This window comes from Cenococcum geophilum (genome assembly GCF_001692895.1).
Source record: "Cenococcum geophilum 1.58 unplaced genomic scaffold K441scaffold_4, whole genome shotgun sequence".
Taxonomy (NCBI): Eukaryota; Fungi; Ascomycota; class Dothideomycetes; order Gloniales; family Gloniaceae; genus Cenococcum; species Cenococcum geophilum.
This window is the reverse complement of record NW_027137562.1, coordinates 2,987,830-3,007,141: the sequence shown is the minus strand read 5'-3', so window position 1 is coordinate 3,007,141 and position 19,312 is coordinate 2,987,830. Positions and strand designations below refer to the sequence as shown.

The following is a 19,312-nucleotide window of genomic DNA, read 5'->3' as shown; positions in this document are numbered from 1 at the left end:
GAATATATTCGTGCAGCAGTAATGTCATCTATAAATACTCCGTTCTTGGTGGCTGTTACTTTGGAGCATCCTCATTCCCTCCAAGCTTTGTCATTTCGCGCTAGTGACGGATTGATTGATCTTTCAACTTTGTCCTGCCCACCACCACCACAACCCCAAAGACCATCTTGTGGCTGCTCCCGCTCTCTTACTAACCTTCGTAGACAAAGGCCAGCCATTCCCCTGTCGCAAATTGTCTAGTCCTCGTTGCACCCCCTTGAGGCTTTGCGCGCCTTCTGTGAGTAGTCGTTCAACCGCGTGACTTTATCTTTGCGACATCGCTAGCATTCGACTTCAGTTACAGATTATCGGAAGCACAGTCGTGATCATGGCGGACATGGAGGCTGAGCTTGCTTTCCTCAAATCATTGCAATCAGACCTCACCGGAGGCTACTCGAACGGGACACAAGGGCAGCAACACCTACCTACCGACGACGATGACGAAGAAGAGGACTATGATCCTTCGAACCTTATGCCCGAAACAGACTACCCGTCACGACCTCTGCAAGCCGGCTCTGAGCGTTCCTCCGCCTCCGAATCCGCTCCTCAGAGTCCTTCCAAAGCCGCAACCCCATCCAACCAGAAACCTGCAGAAGCCCCTGTGCCTGCGAAGCAACCGCGGACAATGGGTGGATTTGTTGTTGAGAGTGAAGATGATGAGGATGAGCTGCCAACCGTGAGACCAAAGGCGGTTGGTTCTGCGTTACTGAATGTTGCACGGGGTTCTTCAGATACACCACAGCGTTCCCTTTCTCAAACTCCAAACAATACTCTTCCCTCCACAAATGTACCATTACATAGTGCTGCACAAGATCAGGGTGTTTCAGGTGTTGTTCCAACTGGCGTCACTGACACTGTTCCCAACGTTGTTGCTGTCATTCCTAATCAGGGTGCTTCCGCTCACGAGACTCTTAAGCCGTCCCAAGCTCCAACCCTCTCTCAAACAGCAAATGCAGCTGCGACTTCTCTTTCAAAGGCGCGTCTTCCGCATGACCGGGTCGGCATTCTAGAAGATCGAATAGCTGAGGATCCGCGTGGTGACATGGATGCCTGGTTAAGTTTAATTAGTGAACATCGTAAGCGCAACAAGTTTGATGAAGCTCGAGCTGTCTACGATCGATTCTTCAAAGTCTTTCCTTCAGCAGTAAGTCCATTGGCATCTGTATTACTTCTCAACAACAGTACTAATGTCAACAGGCGGAGGAATGGGTGAACTACGCGACTATGGAATTGCAGAATGATGATTTTTATCGAGTTGAACAGATATTTACAAAGTCTCTTCAGTCAATTCCAAATGTTCAGCTGTGGTCAATCTATTTAGACTATGTCCGTCGTCGCAATAACCTTACTACAGATCCTTCAGGCAATGCCCGCCAGATTGTCACCCAAGCATATGAATTTGTTCTCCAAAATATCGGATTCGATAAAGATTCTGGACAGATATGGCAGGACTTTATCCAGTTCATTCGCTCAGGCCCTGGCAACATTGGAGGTAGTGGCTGGCAGGATCAGCAGAAGATGGATTCGCTACGTAAGGCTTACCAACGAGCAATCTGTATTCCTACACAAGCAGTCCAAGCACTTTGGAAGCAGTACGATTCTTTTGAGATGGGGTTAAATAAGACGACAGTGAGAACAATAGTACCCGCATTTGGATTCAAGACTAATAATGAGGGATAGGGTCGCAAATTTCTGCAGGAAAAATCTCCAGCATATATGACAGCCCGAAGCTCTAGTATAGCACTTGAGAACATAACGCGGGATCTCGTTCGCACAACACGTCCTCGCTTACCACCAGCACTGGGGTTTGAAGGAGACGCAGAGTACGTTAAACAGGTCGAAATCTGGAAAAGATGGATCAACTGGGAGAAGGAAGATCCGTTGGTTCTGAAAGATGAAGACCCTGCTGCCTATAAAGCCCGTGTCGTGTATACTTACAAACAAGCACTTATGGCATTGCGATTCTGGCCTGAGATGTGGTACGAAGCCGCTGAGTTCTGCTTTCAAAATGATATGGAATCAGAAGGCAATGAATTCTTAATTCAAGGTGTCAATGCTAATCCTGAGAGCTGCCTACTCGCATTTAAGCGAGCAGATCGCATCGAACTCACTGCGGAACCCGAAGAAGGAGAGGAGGGTCTAAAGCGTCGAGGTGATGCCGTTCGAGAGCCTTACAACAAAGTACTTGACGCGCTATACGACCTTATCAACCAAACAAAGAAGCGCGAAGAACAAACGATTGCCCGAGTAAAAGAAATGTTTGCCCAGCAGGCGCCATCCTCTCCGGAGGACTCGAATGACGACGATGACGATGAGGATTCTGGGAATCGAGCTGTCAACCCTAGAGAAGCTGCGCTCCAGGCACAAATTCAGGCGATAGAGGCAGGGAATAATGCGCAGATTCATCTTCTAAAGCGGACGATATCATATGCGTGGATAGCTTTGATGAGGGCGATGCGTCGTATCCAAGGCAAAGGCAAGCCTAACGGTGCTGTTGGTGGATTTAGGCAAATCTTTGCAGATGCTCGCAGGAAAGGGCGAATACTCAGTGAGGTATACGTCACCAGTGCTCTCATTGAATATCACTGCTACAAAGACCCCGCCGCAACGAAGATATTTGAACGAGGCATGAAACTTTTCCCAGATGATGAGAATTTTGCATTAGAGTACCTCAAGCACCTTATCGCTATCAACGATATCACAAGTAAGTGATGCGAATCGCATTAGGCAACGCAACCTAACTTAGATCCAGATGCCCGCGCGGTATTCGAAACAACAGTAAATAAGTTGACGCAGAAGCCTGAGACTATCCCCCGCGCGAAACCAATATTCTCCTTCTTCCACGAATACGAATCGCAATATGGTGAACTAAGTCAAATCACCAAACTAGAGAAACGCATGAGCGACCTCTTTCCCGAAGATCCTCAGCTGGTCCGATTTTCTCATCGATATTCAGCACCCGGCTTTGATCCGACTGCAATCCGACCAATCATCTCACCTGCCACCCAGTCAAAGCCGAAAGCGCTACCATCAATTGAGCAACCTCCCCCGCAACCTCCATCAGTGCAAAACTCACCGAGACCAGCTCCAGCTATAGTTCAAATATCGAACTCGCCCAAGAGACCATTCGTTCCCGATGAATCGGACAGCGAAGCTGCCCAGCCACGGAAGATTCCTCGTGGCGAGTCACCACTCAAAGGCGCGGCTGGACGACGGCTAGACGCTGCTAGACGGAACCAGGCGCGGGCGTCAGAGGGTCTCTCATCCACTCTCAATATGCCACAGGCAGCTCCTCCGCCCTCCCTACCCCGAGATATTCTTTTCCTTCTTAGCATCATTCCCGGTGCCCATACTTACAAGGAGACACGTTTCAATGCAGAACGAATGGTAGAGCTACTCAGGAACACAGACCTGAATCGGCCGGGGGGAAACCAAACGAGACAAACGCCGATGCCTCCGCAGGTAGGAGGATACGGCCAAGTAGGCAGTGAGTACCAACCTTCCGGATTTCTAAAGAGTGCTGTAGCCGAAATCCGTCGGTCGTTGCAGAGTTAATCGCCAATCTATCTTACCTTGAAACAAAGCTGACGCCAAATCACTAGGCTATCCTTATCCCAGGTGATCGCAATGGCAGCCGTAGGCCTAAATACCATTCAAAATTGCTCCTCGTGCGGATCGATGCCTAATATGTCCTTGATTGGTATTGAATTACCGTGCCCGGTGGATACACACCAGGCGGGTGCCTGCTTGCACAGCGGATATTCCAAATACTAGTGGGTCTGTTTTGGTGGCATTGATTTCCCGCGATCCATAGAGTCGGTTCTTGCATCTAAAATGGCGCTTTGTTTCATCGCTGGTCTCCCTTGTAAAAATGGAGTTCGTCCATGTAATTCCTGGTCGATGGGTTCTTTGTGCTTGTTGTCGCAAAGCACGGGAGGTGGAAACCTAGGCGTCAGAGGGATTTCACCAGCATAATTCATCAAATGATCTCACTCTGTAGCATAGACCACCCATACCTAATCTCAATCAAAAGTTTGTACAAAATCAACTTATTTCCTTGTGGTGAAGAATTTAGTGGCTTTGGAATTACGCCGAGGCTTTGCCGAGATGTGACCTCACGCGTCTCGCTCCTACATGGAATGTTTCAATTGCTAGAGTTTTAAGCAGTTCCATCCTCCCAAAGTTTAAGCCATAAAATCTAACGTAATGAACGGTAACTGTCAGGGTCCTAGACTCTCTCGTAAGATCTCGTAGTTCCCTTTTCTAGTTCAACCTGGTAGATCCCCAAACGGCTATCCAGATGAGCCGCACCCTTTGCTGTAGCTCCATGATGTTGATGCTGATATCTCTCTGCTCAAAAAATTTCCTTGATAGTGAAACGTTTGCTGTGTCTCGTATCTCCATAAATGTCTCTGTTCTAAGATTTACGCCTTACTTTGCGTGGGTCAAATCAAGCAGGCAATGTCACTGCCCTCTTTCCTTCTCCCTTCCATCCTACCTCAACTATAAAGCCCCATCTCATTCATCATCAAGCCTCCGTCTCTCCTCCACCTCTTCACCTCACAATCTCTTCACCACTACTTGCTTAGCTCATCTAACTTTGATCAATCACCATCTCTTCTCGTTGATGCTCTTACCACCAACAGTCATTACGCCACCAAATCGCTAAGGAAGTCCTCACGCTTGCCGCACGCACCGCTGAGTCAGCTCATATATATTTTGCAACCGTCGACTTATCATCGATCTCACTACTTCTAGAGCTTCGCAACTCCAACTATCACGAAGTCTCGCCATTCGCAAGTTCACAGCAAGAGCTTCTTTCTCTGACGTACGTAGTCTCTACTTTGAATCACAGGCTTTTCTTTCTATTGATCCAGTTTCACCTCACTCTTCACAAATTTCACCTTCTGCTCTGTTGACTACCAAAGTAGCTTGTACCGCTATTGTTCCCGCTCGCCTTTCTTAATTCACGGCTATCTGAGGCTCCGGTTAAGCACGTCACATACCGTTCTGTTCGTCCGGCCTCATTGTTTACCATCACCGCTCATTGCCGTTTTCACCCCCACGCGTAGTCACCGCTAATCCGCGCCTCAGAGTCAACATCCAGTATGGCCGGCCCAGCTAAGAAGCGTGCGCAAGCCGAAAAGAAGAGCAATGTCTCTTCTGAGGAACATAAGTCGTCTCATAATTCTGGACGTGAAGAGACCCCGCAGCGCTCTACCCCGAAGTCCTTGCCACGCTTCGATGGCAATCGAGATCCCCAGACGATGGATTTGGCGACCTTAAGCCAGAATTCCGCTGATTATGCGAACTTGAGGAATATCTCGGATGCCCTTGGAATGGCAGGATGGTACATCGCACGTGGAGTAAGTTATTATGGGAGAGCGTTGGTCAAAGCACTGAACCAAATTTCTCCACGTCTCCTTTGCATCTGTCTCTCCCTTACCCGTTGCCCTTACCCGGCGCTCCTTCATACTGTCTTATCACCACCTGTCTTCAATTTGCCTTGGCCCTCGCCGCTCCGATTTCGTGATCCGCGCATTCTGCCGCATTGATCTTCTATCCTTTCAATCATCCTTCCATCATCCTTCCATCACACTTCCATCTTATAGGGTATTCTCATCTCTATTCTTATCTTCCTATTGTCTTTCATTTACCTTCTATCTTACCATTCATTCATCATGGGCGATCTACGATGCCTGGCAGACATCACTTAGTTTCGGCATTTTGATACCAAGACTAACATTGTCAAGTTCGGGCTTCCGCCCTCCCTGCCTCCTCGGCCCAAGAAGTTCAATTCTCTTGGCAAGGAGATTAGCCTGACTCTTAACACCTTCAATGTCCTGGCTTTACCCACCAAATCGGTCTGGCAGTACGATGTGAGCCCTAGAAGCCCACACGCATTTTGTCCATGAAGTTATGCTGAACTTATCGTAGGTCACTATTGGTAGTGGTACTGAGAAGCGCGGTCTCATCAAGAAAGTCTGGGCATCGAAGACTGTCCAGCAAGAGCTTGGCGCAGATAATATGTGGCTCTATGATGGAAACAAGTTGGCGTGGTAAGCAAATCTTAGAGAAACCTAACGATGCTAAAGCAATGCTTACACATCAATAGGTCGATGAAGGATTTATCCAAGCCCGAGGTCCGCATCACCGTTGACCTTGATGTCGAAGAGGGTCGGAAGTTCAACCCGGAGAGGGCTGGCAAAAATCAGCATAGAGTCTACCTTCGCAAGACCAAGAAGATCGACTTCATTAGTCTCAGCGCTTTTCTAGAAGGTAAAGCGTCATGGACTAACGACTGTATCGACACTGTGAACTTCTTAGATCATGTCATGCGTGAACGGCCATCTCAGAGGTACACGCAGATTAAGAAGTCATTCTTTCAGCGTGGTGAGCAGCGCGCGCCTCTTGGTCAAGGTATTGAGGCTTTCAAAGGCGTCTTCTCTTCACTTCGTCCGGTGTTGAACGACAAGGGCGTGAAGGCCATGACTGTTAACGTTGACGTCGCCAATGGCACTTTCTGGACTTCCCAACCGCTGATTCAAGCTGTCATGCAAAACTTTAATGCTCGTGCTCCGGCCGATGTCCAAGTCAAGTTCCAGGCTGCCAAAGAGGACTGGGACAGGTCTTATTTCCGAAGGGACTTAAAGCGATTCCACAGGCTTCACGTCATTGACACGCATCGAAAAGATCAAGTCACTTCGTGGTGTATTGATAAGTTTATCGCCAAGGATCCAACGGAGTGTAAGTTTGAGCAGACAAAAAGGGATTCTAACGGAAACGTCATATCCAAGAAATGGATTACTCTATACGAGTACTTCCGTGAGGCGTATGGGCTCATCCTCCAACGCAACTTTCCTGTGGTCAAGATGACCAAAAAAGACAAATATCTTCCAATGGATGTTCTTAGGATCGAACCCAATCAACGGTACAATGCAAAGCTCAACGAGACACAGACGTCAGCAATGATCAAATTTGCTGTTACACTCCCGAGGGATCGCTGGAGTGCTGTGGAGCATGGCGTGAAGCTCCTTGATTGGGCTAACGACCCATATCTGAAGCATTACGGAGTGCGCATTAATCCTACACCGGCAGATGTTAAAGCTCGCGTACTCCCCACGCCAGATGTCTGCTTTGGTGCGAATAAGAAAATCGCGGCTAGCCAGGCTTCTCAAGGCCGTTGGAGGATTGATAACATGAAGTTTCTCACTCCCAATTCAAAGCCTCTCAATGCATGGGGCGTTTGTGCCGTCCAAGGCCGTGGTGGTGTTGACGAACCAACTGCCAGGGCTTTCATCTCCCAGTTCATCAAAATTTATGGGGGCCATGGCGGAAGGTTCACACCTGAAGGCAAACAACCTGCCTTTGGTCCAGGAAACCTAGCTAGAGGTGGTGAGATGGTGACTGATATCTGGAATGCAACTGGCAACAAATTCAACGCCAAACCCCAGTTCATAGTCTTCATTGTCACCGACAGGAACTCTGAGATCTACAAGCGCATTAAGAAGTCATGCGACTGCCGCTATGGTGTAGTGTCTCAAGTCCTCCAGGCCAAGCATGTTCGCGACAATAAGGCGCAATACATCTCCAACGTTTGCATGAAAGTCAACGCGAAGCTTGGTGGGTCCACATGCCGGGCGATGGGCAGTACGTTGATGAGAATTGCTCCCAACAATGCTAAGATCCCTACAATGTGTATTGGTGCCGACGTTTCTCATCCTGCTCCGGGCTCTGATGCTACGCAATCAGCGTCTTTCTGCGCCATCACCATGTCTCAAGATGCAGGCTGCACTCGGTACCTCGCTCAATGCGATACCAACGGCCACCGTGTGGAAATGATTACGACGCAAAACATCCGGGATCACCTTGGCAGCATGGCCAAGCACTGGATAATGAACACCGGTAGAGGTGCTGCACCGCAGAGAGTTCTATATGTTCGTGATGGTGTTAGCGAAGGACAATATCAGCATGTCCTCGATCAAGAAGTGCGCGATATGAAGTCCTTGTTCAAAGAACTAGCTCCAAATGTTGATCCAAAATTTACGGTTGCCATTGCTGGCAAGCGCCACCATATCCGCTTCTTCCCTAAGGGAAACGCCGGCGACAGGAACGGCAATCCAAACCCGGGTACTCTTGTCGAATCTGGCTGCACACATCCTTTCGAGTTTGACTTCTATCTTTGCGCTCACTCAGCCATCAAGGGTACGGCCCGTCCTATCCATTATCAAGTCATTCTAAATGAAGGCAACTGGGGAGGCGAGGAGCTCCAGCAATTCATTCTGGAACACTCATTCCAGTACGCGCGGTCTACCACCCCCGTGTCGCTGTTTCCGGCAGTCTACTACGCTCATCTTGCCGCCGATCGCGCTCGATCCCATGGCAACACTGCACCGGTGTCTTCCGGCAAGAAAGAGACTCGGGCTGAAAAGCCAAAGACTGAAACGAGCTCTTCTGACAAGCCTCCAGTGGAGATTGCCCCTCTTATTCCCATGAACCCTGGTTTGGGCATCAACGAGACCATGTGGTACATTTAGGCGATCATATCCACACCCAACTTACTCATGGTCAAGTCTTCCTTTGATCCATTTCTGGTTCGTTCTTGCACTCTTCGGAGTAGCCTCGATATGGTGGGTAGGTGGTGGTGCTTCTTCCCTTTCTTTATAACAAGCTTTATACTTTCCTTTTCAATATAGCTCCATAGGCTTCCTGCTGGCTTTTCATCTGTCTCGGAGGATCTGGGCCAGGGAATGTGGTCAGGTTTCGGCCATAAGGCTTACTTGGGAATATGAATGGGCGGTTGCTTGTGAGTTATGAGTTACAAGTTACTGGTTACGGGTTATGGTTTACTTCAATGGTGGCGAAGTTGAGGATTAGGTTGGTGGCGCTGTCTCTCACCTAGCTAACAAGCCTTAAATACTAAAATTGCTCCTTATGAGCTAATGTGAGATGGACATCTTCTCCCAAAAAATCAACTTTAGCATCATCTTTGTGAGTGTGATCTAGATTATGCATGGCGATGACTTGGCAATTACTTGACAATTGAAAAAATGGCTGGAGACCAGGCAATGGCGTGCAGTCTTGACTTCACGACTATGGAAGCAGGAATACATTGGTGTTTCATAGTTTATGTGTTCATCTCCCACCCGCCGAACCTCGAAGCTTTGATGCTTGATCCTTTGGCATTCAAGAACAAGCACGCCGAAGTATACTAAGCAAATCCAGAGAGAGATTAGCTTAAACAGGAGTCTTCAAGTAAAGCATCTATTCCATTGGACCCCATTATGCCAACAAAAGGATGTCCCATCTTGAAAATTTCCTCGACCTCCACCAAGAGACTGAGTCCCTCTCAAGAAGAAGGCCGAGGGGTAAGTAGACGAATTGTCACTCTCCCCTCCACTTTCCCCTCCGAAGCCCCATGGAAAGCGGGAAAGCAGAGTGAATATGAAGGGTTGATAGTTTTATGTAGGGAGGGAAGAGAGACGCGAGGCGGGTAGATATAGGAATTTTTCGCCAATGACTAAGCGTGTTCGGCAGGGGTCGTTTTGGGTATAGTGAGATGGGGCGAGTGGCGGTGGGGCCTTACATCAGAAGGAGGGGTCCCTTTTGCCTGGGGCTGTCATCCGCTCTCGCTTCCTACTGACCCACCCCCTTGTGTGCGTTGGCTGGCATCTGGTGGAAGACCATTAGAGCGTACAAGAGTCACGCCGTTGGTTCAACTTCTACCTTCGCCCACCGACTATAAAGCTGCTGCGGTCTCTCTGTCCTCTCTTCTCACAACCCACTTCTGCACCGACTCCTCCGCTCCTCAATATTCGACTCCGATATTGCACCCACACACACAATCTGTTGTCTGAGTCAACGCTACGGTACTCTTTCGACTACGACTACAATATCCGCTTGGAGTAGAATACTAGACGGAATACCAGCAAGAATGTCTACCAGCACCCGTGGCCGCGGTGGCAAGTTCAGCAAGCCCAAGCGTGGAGGTAGGCCGCAATTCATTCTCCCACTCTTGCTGCTGTGTGCGTTTAGGATCGTGTGACTTACATTCGGGTGTCCATACAGGCGGCAAGCACTTTTCTCGAGACCTACAACCGCTCAATGCAGATGGCGAGGTCTTGGGCATGTGGGGTGTATGTGTTTCCCCCTTCCTCCTTCCCAACCCGGCCACTAGCGATACCCACACCATCCTATCTCGCCCTCCTATAATACATATCCACCGTACCTCTCCAAACACCTCATACCACGCGCCCCCACCCCACCTCTCCCTCCCAAAACTCCACCAGCTAACCCACCCCTCCCACAGGAACCCAAACCCGAGCCCTCAGAAGAAGACGACGATGACGACGAAGAAGAATCCTCGGAAGAAGAATCCTCAGACGACGACGGCCAGCCCAAGCCCGAACTAACCCGCGAGCAGCGCCGCGCGGCCGCCAAAGCGCGCAAACTAGCCGCCATCGCCAAGCAGAAGCAGAAAGCCACGGAGCCCGGCGACCTGCCGCCGTCGTCCGACGACGACGAGGATGAAGAAGAGGACGAGGACGGCATGCCCGCCAACCCGAACCACACGGCCAAGGCGCGCAGCCAGGCCGCCGCGCCCGCCGCGGCCGTCACCGCTGCTGCTGCTGCCGGTGGCGCTGGCGATGCGGCGGCGGGCAAGAAGGCGACGCCGCTGAGTCAGCTGAGCCGCCGCGAGCGCGAGGCGCTACAGGCGCAGCAGGCGCGCGAGCGCTACCAGAAGCTGCATGCTGAGGGCAAGACGGACGAGGCGCGCGCGGATCTGGAGCGTCTGAAGCTGGTGCGGGAGCGGCGCGAGGCGGAGGCTGCGCGGAAGAAGGCCGAGGCTGAGGAGAAGGCTGAGGCGGAGAAGGCGAAGAGCGAGCAGGTGGAGCGGGAGCGCAAGATGCGCGAGGCGGCTCTGGGGAGCGGGAAGCGTGGGGGTAGGGGCGGGAAGAAGAAGGCGTAGGGGGGCTCTTTGCGGCTTTATTCTCTGAGGAAATGGGCGAAGCGGTGGGGTGGGGAAGGATCTTGGCTGGAGTCTCTTGAGGGAATTGCATAGAATGGGACTTGCATGGCTTGCGGGTTGTGAGGTCGTTTTTTTCTCTCCTTCTTTCCCTTTGTTGGAGTTATGTCATGATGGGCTACGAAACAGTCGATGGTGGAGGCTAGGTATGGATTACGGGGTTCTCTTCAGTCTTAAGACGAACTGGGCCACATTCTTGGTATCTAGACCACCTGAACTATCAAAAAATATTGTCTTTCTCGGGTCTGTTTTAAGGATTGCTGCTTGAATTAAGCGGGCAGTGTTCGCCCATTCTCATATCTATTTTGCTAAGATAAACTTTTGAGAGACTGCTGTGTCTAAGTCATGGTCTACAGACAGCTAGCAGTGCCCTAGAGATGTTCGAATTAAGTTGCAATCGTGGTTCCACTAAATACTTGGTCCTCATAGCAGCATTGGAGACGGTGCAAGTTATAAAACCAATGGAAATGGCGAATAGTCGCCACAAGCGGCCCTGACAGGCTGATGCAATATGACGCTAGACTCGATTGGAAGGTTTAGGCCCCGCAAGCTGGAGGGGAATTCCATCCAAGATTCGACAATAAAAACGACTGGGCTGTATCGAACTGGGTCGTCGTGTCGAACAAAGTAGGGAGGCACGCGACATCGTGCGCAGCGCGGTTTTCAATAAGCGAAATTCCAGCCAATAAAATATTGGCATTTGTTAATATTTGCAGTGTCAATATTCAATATTGGCAACAGTTTGGATAAAATTATTGTAGTAGAAATATACTTATTTCAAAAATAAATATTATATAAATTATTGGCATAGATTGGCAGTTTTATAATATAATTAAACTTAGGCCCCTAGAACTCGCAGAAACCTCTTGGCAGAAATCTGACCAATCAGACAACTTCAACCGTGCGGTCAAAGTTCCTTAAAATCTCTTCAGCCACCTATATATAGTTTTAGCTCCATAACCTCAATTCAACACGGGGACCCGACAACACTGACCGTCCGATCGGGATCCTGACAGGAACTGGAGTGTGAGGATGCCTCCTGAAGCCTCCTGGCAGTCCTGCTCGGCTCGAACAGGTTCCTGGCAGGTTCCTGTCAGGACCGCCAGGAGGTTCCAGGAGGCTCCAGGGGGTCCAGGAGCTCCAGGGTCTCACTTATACTTTCCATCCCTACAGCTCTCACTTATGAACAGCATATACAGACTTCAACCCAATGGACCATGGCTACTCCTATCCAAACGCTTTCGACACATATCTGACCAATCAACATCCCAACCAGCAATGTCTGCCATGGCCAGGAGAAATGCGCCGGTCTCCACCATCGCTCTGCGCTGACGCTTCATAGAGGGGATGACAAGAATGGAGGCTTTGAAAGCTAAGGTTGAGGATTTGGAGCGCCTGGTACGTATTTTGAGGAGCGGGACGGATGATGAGGCAACAATGGTGTTGGCAAAGTTAAGGCTGGGTGAAGATATAAAGGTCCTGTATACAGGTTGGATTAGATAGTGTGGAGTCAGCAGTTTAATCCAATATGTCAGTGTAAAACCGGCCAATTTGAATGATTTCGGGCAGAAAAATGGAGGAACGATTCTTTTAAGGTTCTGGCTGCAGGGATACAAGGTCCTGGAGCCAATCCCTTTCCCTCACTCTTTCCTATGGCGCTGTGCCACTCCTTGTTGGCGACAGGCTTTGCGATGCGGCACGGAAAGGAATCCCTATAGCTAAACCTTGGTTCCCATGCCAAAGTTCTAGCAGCAAAATTTCGCATGGCGAAATAAAAATAGTTTAGAGTATATATAGCTAGACTTTACTATGCAATAGGAGAAAGCCACCTGTTAGGAACCTGAAGGAAATACCTACTTGCGATTACGAACCTCGCCAGTCGTCGAAGCAGCCGAAAGCCCGGTTGCGGTTCGGACTTTGATATCAGGTATCTCTTGTGCAGGCTTCTCCGCATCCCCTTTGTCCGCCTTCTTCTTATGCACATGCTTCTTTGACTCAGCCTCAAGCGTATCAATCTGCCGTTGAAGATCCAATAAAATCGCGTTGGTCCGCTCCGTTGGCTTCTCCTTCAAAGCTGCCTTGGTCTTGTACATGTCAAGCTTGACTTTTGCAAGGTTGTACTCCCTTTCTTTCTTCTTAATCTTCCTATCGAGCTTCTTGTCTTCGCCCTTACTTTCACGATCGTCTTTGAGATCCTCAAGCTCGGTCTTCAGTTTTGCTACCTTTCCAGCCAGGTCTTCGCAGTCGGGATCTGTGGAGCTATCAGTCGAGTTGCAGAAATTCACGCGAGATTTCGTTCTTACCAGCATCCGCTGTGAAATCTACAAGAAGGTTAGGCGGTGAGATGAGCTGATGCCTCACGATTGAATGCGTCCCGATCACGAGGTCGACTTGCGCACTCTCTGAAACGAGGAAACGCATGTCCCTAAACACTTGGGGACTGGCGCTGTGGAACCATGATACGTGAACAGCTCCCTTCACTTTGTGTATTTGCCCTGTTGCGACAGTGCCGCCAGGCTCTTCCCTGGATTTCAGGTTTTGGAACTCTTTGTAGCCCAAACGACGCGCAAGTGCTGAGGAGATGATGTTGCCTTGCAAACACGCAGTATCGAATACACACTTCACTTGCTCGACTCCGGAACTCACACACGGGAAGACGGAAACCGTAAGGATGAAAGGGCATTCCTTGTGATCAAACATCTGGCTCATGAGTGCTCAAGGAACGAAATCGGGACTCAGGGAACACCTACATCCACATCGGCATCTTCCAGATCCGCCATTCTCACAGTGGCAGCCAGCTTCCGCTTTAATCGCTTGGGACCCAAAAGAAATCCCTTGAAGCAGTCCCACCACGACAACTTGACTACAGCTACCTGGGTTCTGCGCCTCTTGATTGCCGCGTTTGTACGCACGAATTCTGGATTTTCCTCGATAGTAGTGCGAAAGGAAGGTGCTGGAGAGGCCGAGCGATGATGCGAAGAGCCAATTCGCGTTGTGCCGGATGATACTGAAAGACGCTCATTTTTCTCGCCTTCATGGCTCCGGCCTATTGAACTTCGTTAAGTTTTTAGATTCGCTGAAGAGGATAGTGCCGCAGCTTACCACGTATTTCAGGGCCACCCATGATGCTGTAGGTATTTGCTGGCATATTCTGGTTATTGGTTCTCGCCAAAAGTGAAGCGGTGCGGGTCTTTTATCTTGACAGGCCGCCCCCAAAACCCCTTGAAATCCTGCCAGTTCCCGTGTGTGAGCCTCTTTCCACCTCGCCGGTGAAATTGTGACCGGGAAAGGCAGTGCTGCCTGGACTTTGAGCCAATCGATGCTGTACGGGTTTCGCTGGTCATGGGAACGCCGAGGAAGCTCTTAAGACATTCGCCACCATGGACTCGTCTGGGTTACGGGTTACAGCTTGGGGCCATTGGGCTGAGCGACGGTAAGGATGGCCGAGTCTAATTGTGTTCCAATTCGTGTCCAATTTCGGCATGAAGGTGCGTGGGTGTAGGTGGCGATCAGTTCAAGCATAAGATGGCGCTCTCCCACCCTCCATCCTCTTTCCCGAGCCTAAGCCATTGCTTTCCTTCTTTACTCCCTGCCCGTTTCTTGAAGCCTCGAGGCCGGAATCTCGTCGGCACCACTCAACCCCTTGGCCCCCAGAGGGTTCGAAACATCGTCTTCCATTGGTATGGCACGAGCGACAAAATAACCGGCCGGGCGCGAAACGAAACATGCGGACCTCGAGGTCCTCCATTCATACAGATTCCTTTTCACCTTGTCAACACCTTCGGGGAAACTCCACCTCTTATAGAGCCGCAATCCGGGAAGGCAGCGAGTGTTCTTAGCAGCCAGGGATGTTGCCGAGGTCGAGTTCAGCTCACGCAAGGTCGAGTTCAGCTCGCGCAAGTACGCTTCGATGTTATGCATGTCAGCAGCCCGTTGCGCACTGACCGGTCATCGTCCGATCACTACTCCTGCTACTCGCACTACTCTAAACAGAGAAAAGAGATTTGGAAATTGATTGCGCGCCACAACGGGGGCCATTTGAAGTCCTAAAAGATGTGTATGTCGCATTCTAACTCGGGACGTCGGGAATCTCACCCGAAAATGGGCGTAACGGCTGAGCAGTGTGAGTAGCCTGATCGTTTTATTTGCCGCACGTACTCACAGTACAACCAGAGTCTGGAGCAAATGGAAGTCTTAGCCCCGCTTTGTGTTGGCAATTGCAACAGTTGTACCACATGCCTTGCCTCTCAGCGTAAAACGTTGCTCTGCATCCCCGGATGCAGATTGGAGTCGGTAGGCTGCGAGGGATAGCCGCTGAACTAGATGTCCAGAGGATGCTGTCTAAGAGTTTGAGGAATAAAGTCCCGTTGCGCATGTCGAAATCGGGTGCTAAGAGGAATCGTTTATTTCAGCCCACAGCCCTCTTAGCTCCTCCCGTTGGAGTTTGCCTTAACAATGTGGGGAGTAAGGCAAAGATAGCGCGAGCATCAGGCAACCTTCCCGCCATCTCTGCACCTTGGCGGCTCTGTACAAGTGAAAGAGCGAATCAAGGTAGTCGAGACACGTCGGCTGGACGCAAAGAGAGCCCATCGAGGAAAATCCGGTAAACTCATCTGCAAAAGAAGATCACGAGCGAAGACGTGGCACATCCACCGAATTGAGCCCGTCCCGCTATCTGACATATCGGCCCTTCCCGCCACTGATTGCAGCAGTGGCCGGGTTCACACTCCGCCCCCCCCAGCTCTCAAATTTTCCATGGCTTGAACACAGCCCAGCGCAGGCAAAATTCTCGAGTATTAAGCGGCTTGACGTCCCAGAATTGTGTTCCGATTATCCGCCTTCATTGCCTCGTCCGAAACCACTTTACAAAGTTTTATCAATCATAGCAATGGCTATGGGAGACCCACGGCATTCAACGTCGAGTCGCGGTTCCAATTTTTCAGCCGAGGCCACGGCAGTTAACCCGAATTCAAGCCAAAACACGCCAAAGGTTCCCGATTTTCCGGAACTGTCAGATGCTGTAAGCGGCGCAGGCAGTTCGAGTTCAAGCGACGAGGATGATGATGTATCTGAGGCTCCGTTTCCCGAAGATCCAATTCAGGGATGGCCTCAATTGGCCTTGCTGATGGCCAAAACTCCGGATTTTGCGACGTTCTCCCGTTTCAGAGACCTGAATGTCAAGAGCCTACTGTACTACCAGGCACAGCTGACGGTGTTGAGAAAGAAGCTCCACGACCTAGAATACGCAGATGCGGGTAAAGGGAAAAATTGGGCTGAGCGTGCAGACAAGTTGGTGGAAAGTACCGAATCAGACCAATTCTTACTCATCAAGGACATGAGGGTTGTACTAAAGGAGTATAGTGAGTCCTAGGTCTGAAATCTGCAACTTCAAGCCACCCATCTGACGCTGAATAGACGAAGCGCTGTTACAATATTCGCAGATATGTGCGCTTCCCGACCCAGACACGTACAACATGCGAAGTCTCCGGAAGTGGCTACGGTATAAAAAGGGGGGAAACTTCAAGGTCCGCGGTCGTGATGGCCTAGAGAACACCTGGGGTGATATTTATACGGACCCGGACAAACATGCACCGAGCCTCTGGAGACAATTTGGAAGACTTCTTTGGACTCTCATCTGGGCGCAACCGCCACCTACGGACGGTCTTGACTTGGCGACGACAAAGCCTCAGGCAAAGATTGACGGCTTGACGCGGTGGGTAGTCTGGTATTTCATCCCATTCTATACGGCCTTACGGAAGCACCAACAGAAGAAAAAGAAGGAGAGGTCCGATGTGGAGAAGGCCGCGACCGGTGCCAGCGGTTGGGTTGACAAGGTAAAGAAGCAAAAGACCTTAGAGACCTGGTCTGAGACGAGTGCGCTGCGATTTACGTCTGGGGCGTCAACGGTAGTCGCATGCGTGCTTCCCGTCGTCGCCATTACCGTTTTGTCCCAGCTTCAAGGAACTAGAGACTTGCTGCTATGTATAGCCGGATTCGCGGTGATCTTTGCCGTAGGGCTGATCTTCCTTACTCAAGGGACCAGCACGAGAGTTGAGATCTTCACAGCAACGGCCGCGTAAGTACTCCGCTCCCGGATATCTGGAGTTGCTGACATTACAACAGATTCTCGGCAGTTATGGTGGTGTTCATATCAGTCCCAGTCATCATCCTTCCTCCAGGTACACCATTATCCACACCCTCAGCCTCCCCGACCCCAACTACCTTATCATAACAGCGCCTTTAACGAGCAAAGGACTTCGGTTCCTGTGAAGTAGAGCTTCGAGAAAGAGTTGGAGCGGTCTTTTTGGACGGTGTCGCCTGCCGTAAGCTTCAGGGTAGGGAATGTCAAAACAAACAATCCTGCAAGCTACTTCCTATGTCCTCTTGCCAAAATTACCCCCTTTCTTTCTTGTTACACCTCATCCTACGACAACACCTCGTCGCGTGACACCAACAAAATGACACTCACAACGACCCTCTCACTCTCTTTGCGCCGCGTCTCGTATCTAGAACCGAATATACGATTTTTGGATCACTCACAGTTGAAATGGCCAGCATCGAGCATGGCCAGCATCGAGGAGCGTCCCGTGTTTTGACGGCAGCCGCAAAACTGATGGGGGTATTAACATTATGTTTTCCTCCTACGTCTCATTCGTGCGGTTTAGCATGAATGCCTTAGGCGATCACATGTCTTGCCTTAAGCTGTAAGCCTAAATAGGCTAGCTATTTTCACCTTAAGATTATATTATAGCTACCTAGGTCTATAATAAGGAAGGGGGCGTTATATTGCCTTCGTCTGTTAATACGGAGGTAAATCCGTAAGATAGTTATAATAAGTAGCCCTATCCGCCCATTGTACCCGCGGATAGGAATTAGTTTAGGTAGTTCTTTAATAGGTATATTTAGAAAGTTAGCCAGCTTTACGGTATACTAGGTGTCTATTAAGGCAAAGGCATTTACTTTAAAGTTAGCTAAAGTAGAGGTTAAAACTTAGTATTTATCACGGAATAAAGTATAAGGGATAGTGCAGCTTTTTTTACTAACTAGCTGACTTAGATTAATATCTAATATATTAATCCCTTTTAACCCTAGAGAGGAGTTTTCCTCTAGGGTTCCTCTTTTTCTAACTTTATGCTATTCTCTTAGATTAACAGAACCTCGTCCGCTTTTACGCCCGTTAGGTAATCCTTTATATAGTAACCTTTCTAACTATAAGAAAAGCAAGCTCCTTAATTACTAAGGGCCTATATATAGGGGTTACTATATATAGGCCAAGTATTTACCGGACCTATAATAGGACTAGCCGTATAGCTAGCTGCTAAATTAGCGGCGGGCTATATAGGCGGTGCTATGGAGGTTGCTAATTATGTTAGGGTATTGCGGGCCATTCTTATATTACTTATAGTCTAATTTAAAGGGTTTCTAGCTTTATACTATTTAGCGCATACCTTAATTTAGCGGAGGCCTTAGTTAATAGCTAAGCACTAATCTATAAGTTCCTTTAGCGTCTATATAGTAGTAAAACTAATAGTATAGCTCGCTACAGGTTTAGGGTAAGCTTATTAAATAGGTCTAGTATTAGATCTTTCTAGGGAATTTAAGCCTAGCTGGCTAGGTGCAGAAAGCGGGTCTAAAAGGCCAAAAAGGTCTTTATTGTTTTTATATTTAGGCTTTTATAATTAAGTCAGGCGTTTTATACTTTAAAGGGGTCCTTATAAATAAAAGATAGGTAGATAATTATCTCTTCTTTAAATAGGAAGGGATCTGCTAAGTCCTATATATACTAAGAACGTAAATACGTCTAGGCGTCCCTACCGGTACGGCCGAAGATATAGGCCATTTTAGCCTAAGTAGTAGGGAAGTGGTCCACATTAACTTTAAGCTTATTCTATAATTAAAGCTTCCAATTATTAAATATAGGGTTGGTTCCGTTTATAAGTAATAGGGGGTTTACAACCTTTACGGACCGCAATAATATTAATGCTATATATTAGGCTAGAGCTTTAAGGACTATAGTAAGTCTCTAGGTATCTAATAACTCTTTACTAGGTATAGGGGGTTCTCTAGCTTTAAGCAGCTCTTAAAGTTATTTAATTTTGGTATTAGCTGCTATAAGCTCTACCTAGAAGTTTAAGTTAATTGCTATTTTACTATTAGAGGTATTTAAGGGTCCTATAGCTGCTTTGCCGGCTACTATATTTCTTAGCATCGTAATATAGTTATTAGGGTAACTTTTAGTAGGATTCT

At 49.0% G+C, this 19,312-nt stretch overlaps 5 protein-coding genes across 5 annotated transcripts; 4 read left to right on the top strand and 1 right to left on the bottom strand.

The window, feature by feature from the left end:
• The first annotated feature begins 140 nt into the window (after window positions 1-140).
• On the top strand, window positions 141-4,077 carry K441DRAFT_652853 (Suf-domain-containing protein). The gene is made up of 5 exons (XM_067647432.1): window positions 141-1,183; window positions 1,237-1,668; window positions 1,720-2,743; window positions 2,792-3,526; window positions 3,642-4,077. The coding sequence occupies exons 1-5, from the start codon at window positions 368-370 to the stop codon at window positions 3,659-3,661; spliced, it is 3,027 nt and encodes a 1,008-aa protein (XP_067508873.1). The 5' UTR covers window positions 141-367; the 3' UTR covers window positions 3,662-4,077.
• Window positions 4,078-9,744: 5,667 nt separating this feature from the next.
• K441DRAFT_652850 (uncharacterized protein) lies at window positions 9,745-11,461 on the top strand. Its single transcript, XM_067647431.1, has 3 exons — window positions 9,745-10,028; window positions 10,108-10,175; window positions 10,349-11,461. Exons 1-3 carry the CDS (start codon window positions 9,974-9,976, stop codon window positions 11,006-11,008), a joined length of 783 nt encoding a protein of 260 aa, XP_067508872.1. The 5' UTR covers window positions 9,745-9,973; the 3' UTR covers window positions 11,009-11,461.
• Window positions 11,462-13,078: 1,617 nt separating this feature from the next.
• Window positions 13,079-14,401, bottom strand: K441DRAFT_213636 (uncharacterized protein). Its single transcript, XM_067640551.1, has 3 exons — window positions 14,168-14,401; window positions 13,816-14,111; window positions 13,079-13,765 (listed from the first exon to the last, which is right to left on the bottom strand). The coding sequence occupies exons 1-3, from the start codon at window positions 14,211-14,213 to the stop codon at window positions 13,328-13,330; spliced, it is 780 nt and encodes a 259-aa protein (XP_067508871.1). The 5' UTR covers window positions 14,214-14,401; the 3' UTR covers window positions 13,079-13,327.
• A 99-nt stretch (window positions 14,402-14,500) lies between these two features.
• On the top strand, window positions 14,501-15,254 carry K441DRAFT_213598 (uncharacterized protein). The gene is made up of 2 exons (XM_067640550.1): window positions 14,501-15,188; window positions 15,239-15,254. The coding sequence occupies exon 1, from the start codon at window positions 14,591-14,593 to the stop codon at window positions 15,113-15,115; it is 525 nt and encodes a 174-aa protein (XP_067508870.1). The 5' UTR covers window positions 14,501-14,590; the 3' UTR covers window positions 15,116-15,188; window positions 15,239-15,254.
• A 705-nt stretch (window positions 15,255-15,959) lies between these two features.
• Window positions 15,960-17,297, top strand: K441DRAFT_539637 (uncharacterized protein; the record flags this gene model as incomplete). Its single annotated transcript, XM_067642565.1, has 3 exons — window positions 15,960-16,425; window positions 16,481-17,141; window positions 17,189-17,297. The coding sequence occupies 3 exons, from the start codon at window positions 15,960-15,962 to the stop codon at window positions 17,295-17,297; spliced, it is 1,236 nt and encodes a 411-aa protein (XP_067508869.1).
• Window positions 17,298-19,312: the final 2,015 nt, after the last annotated feature.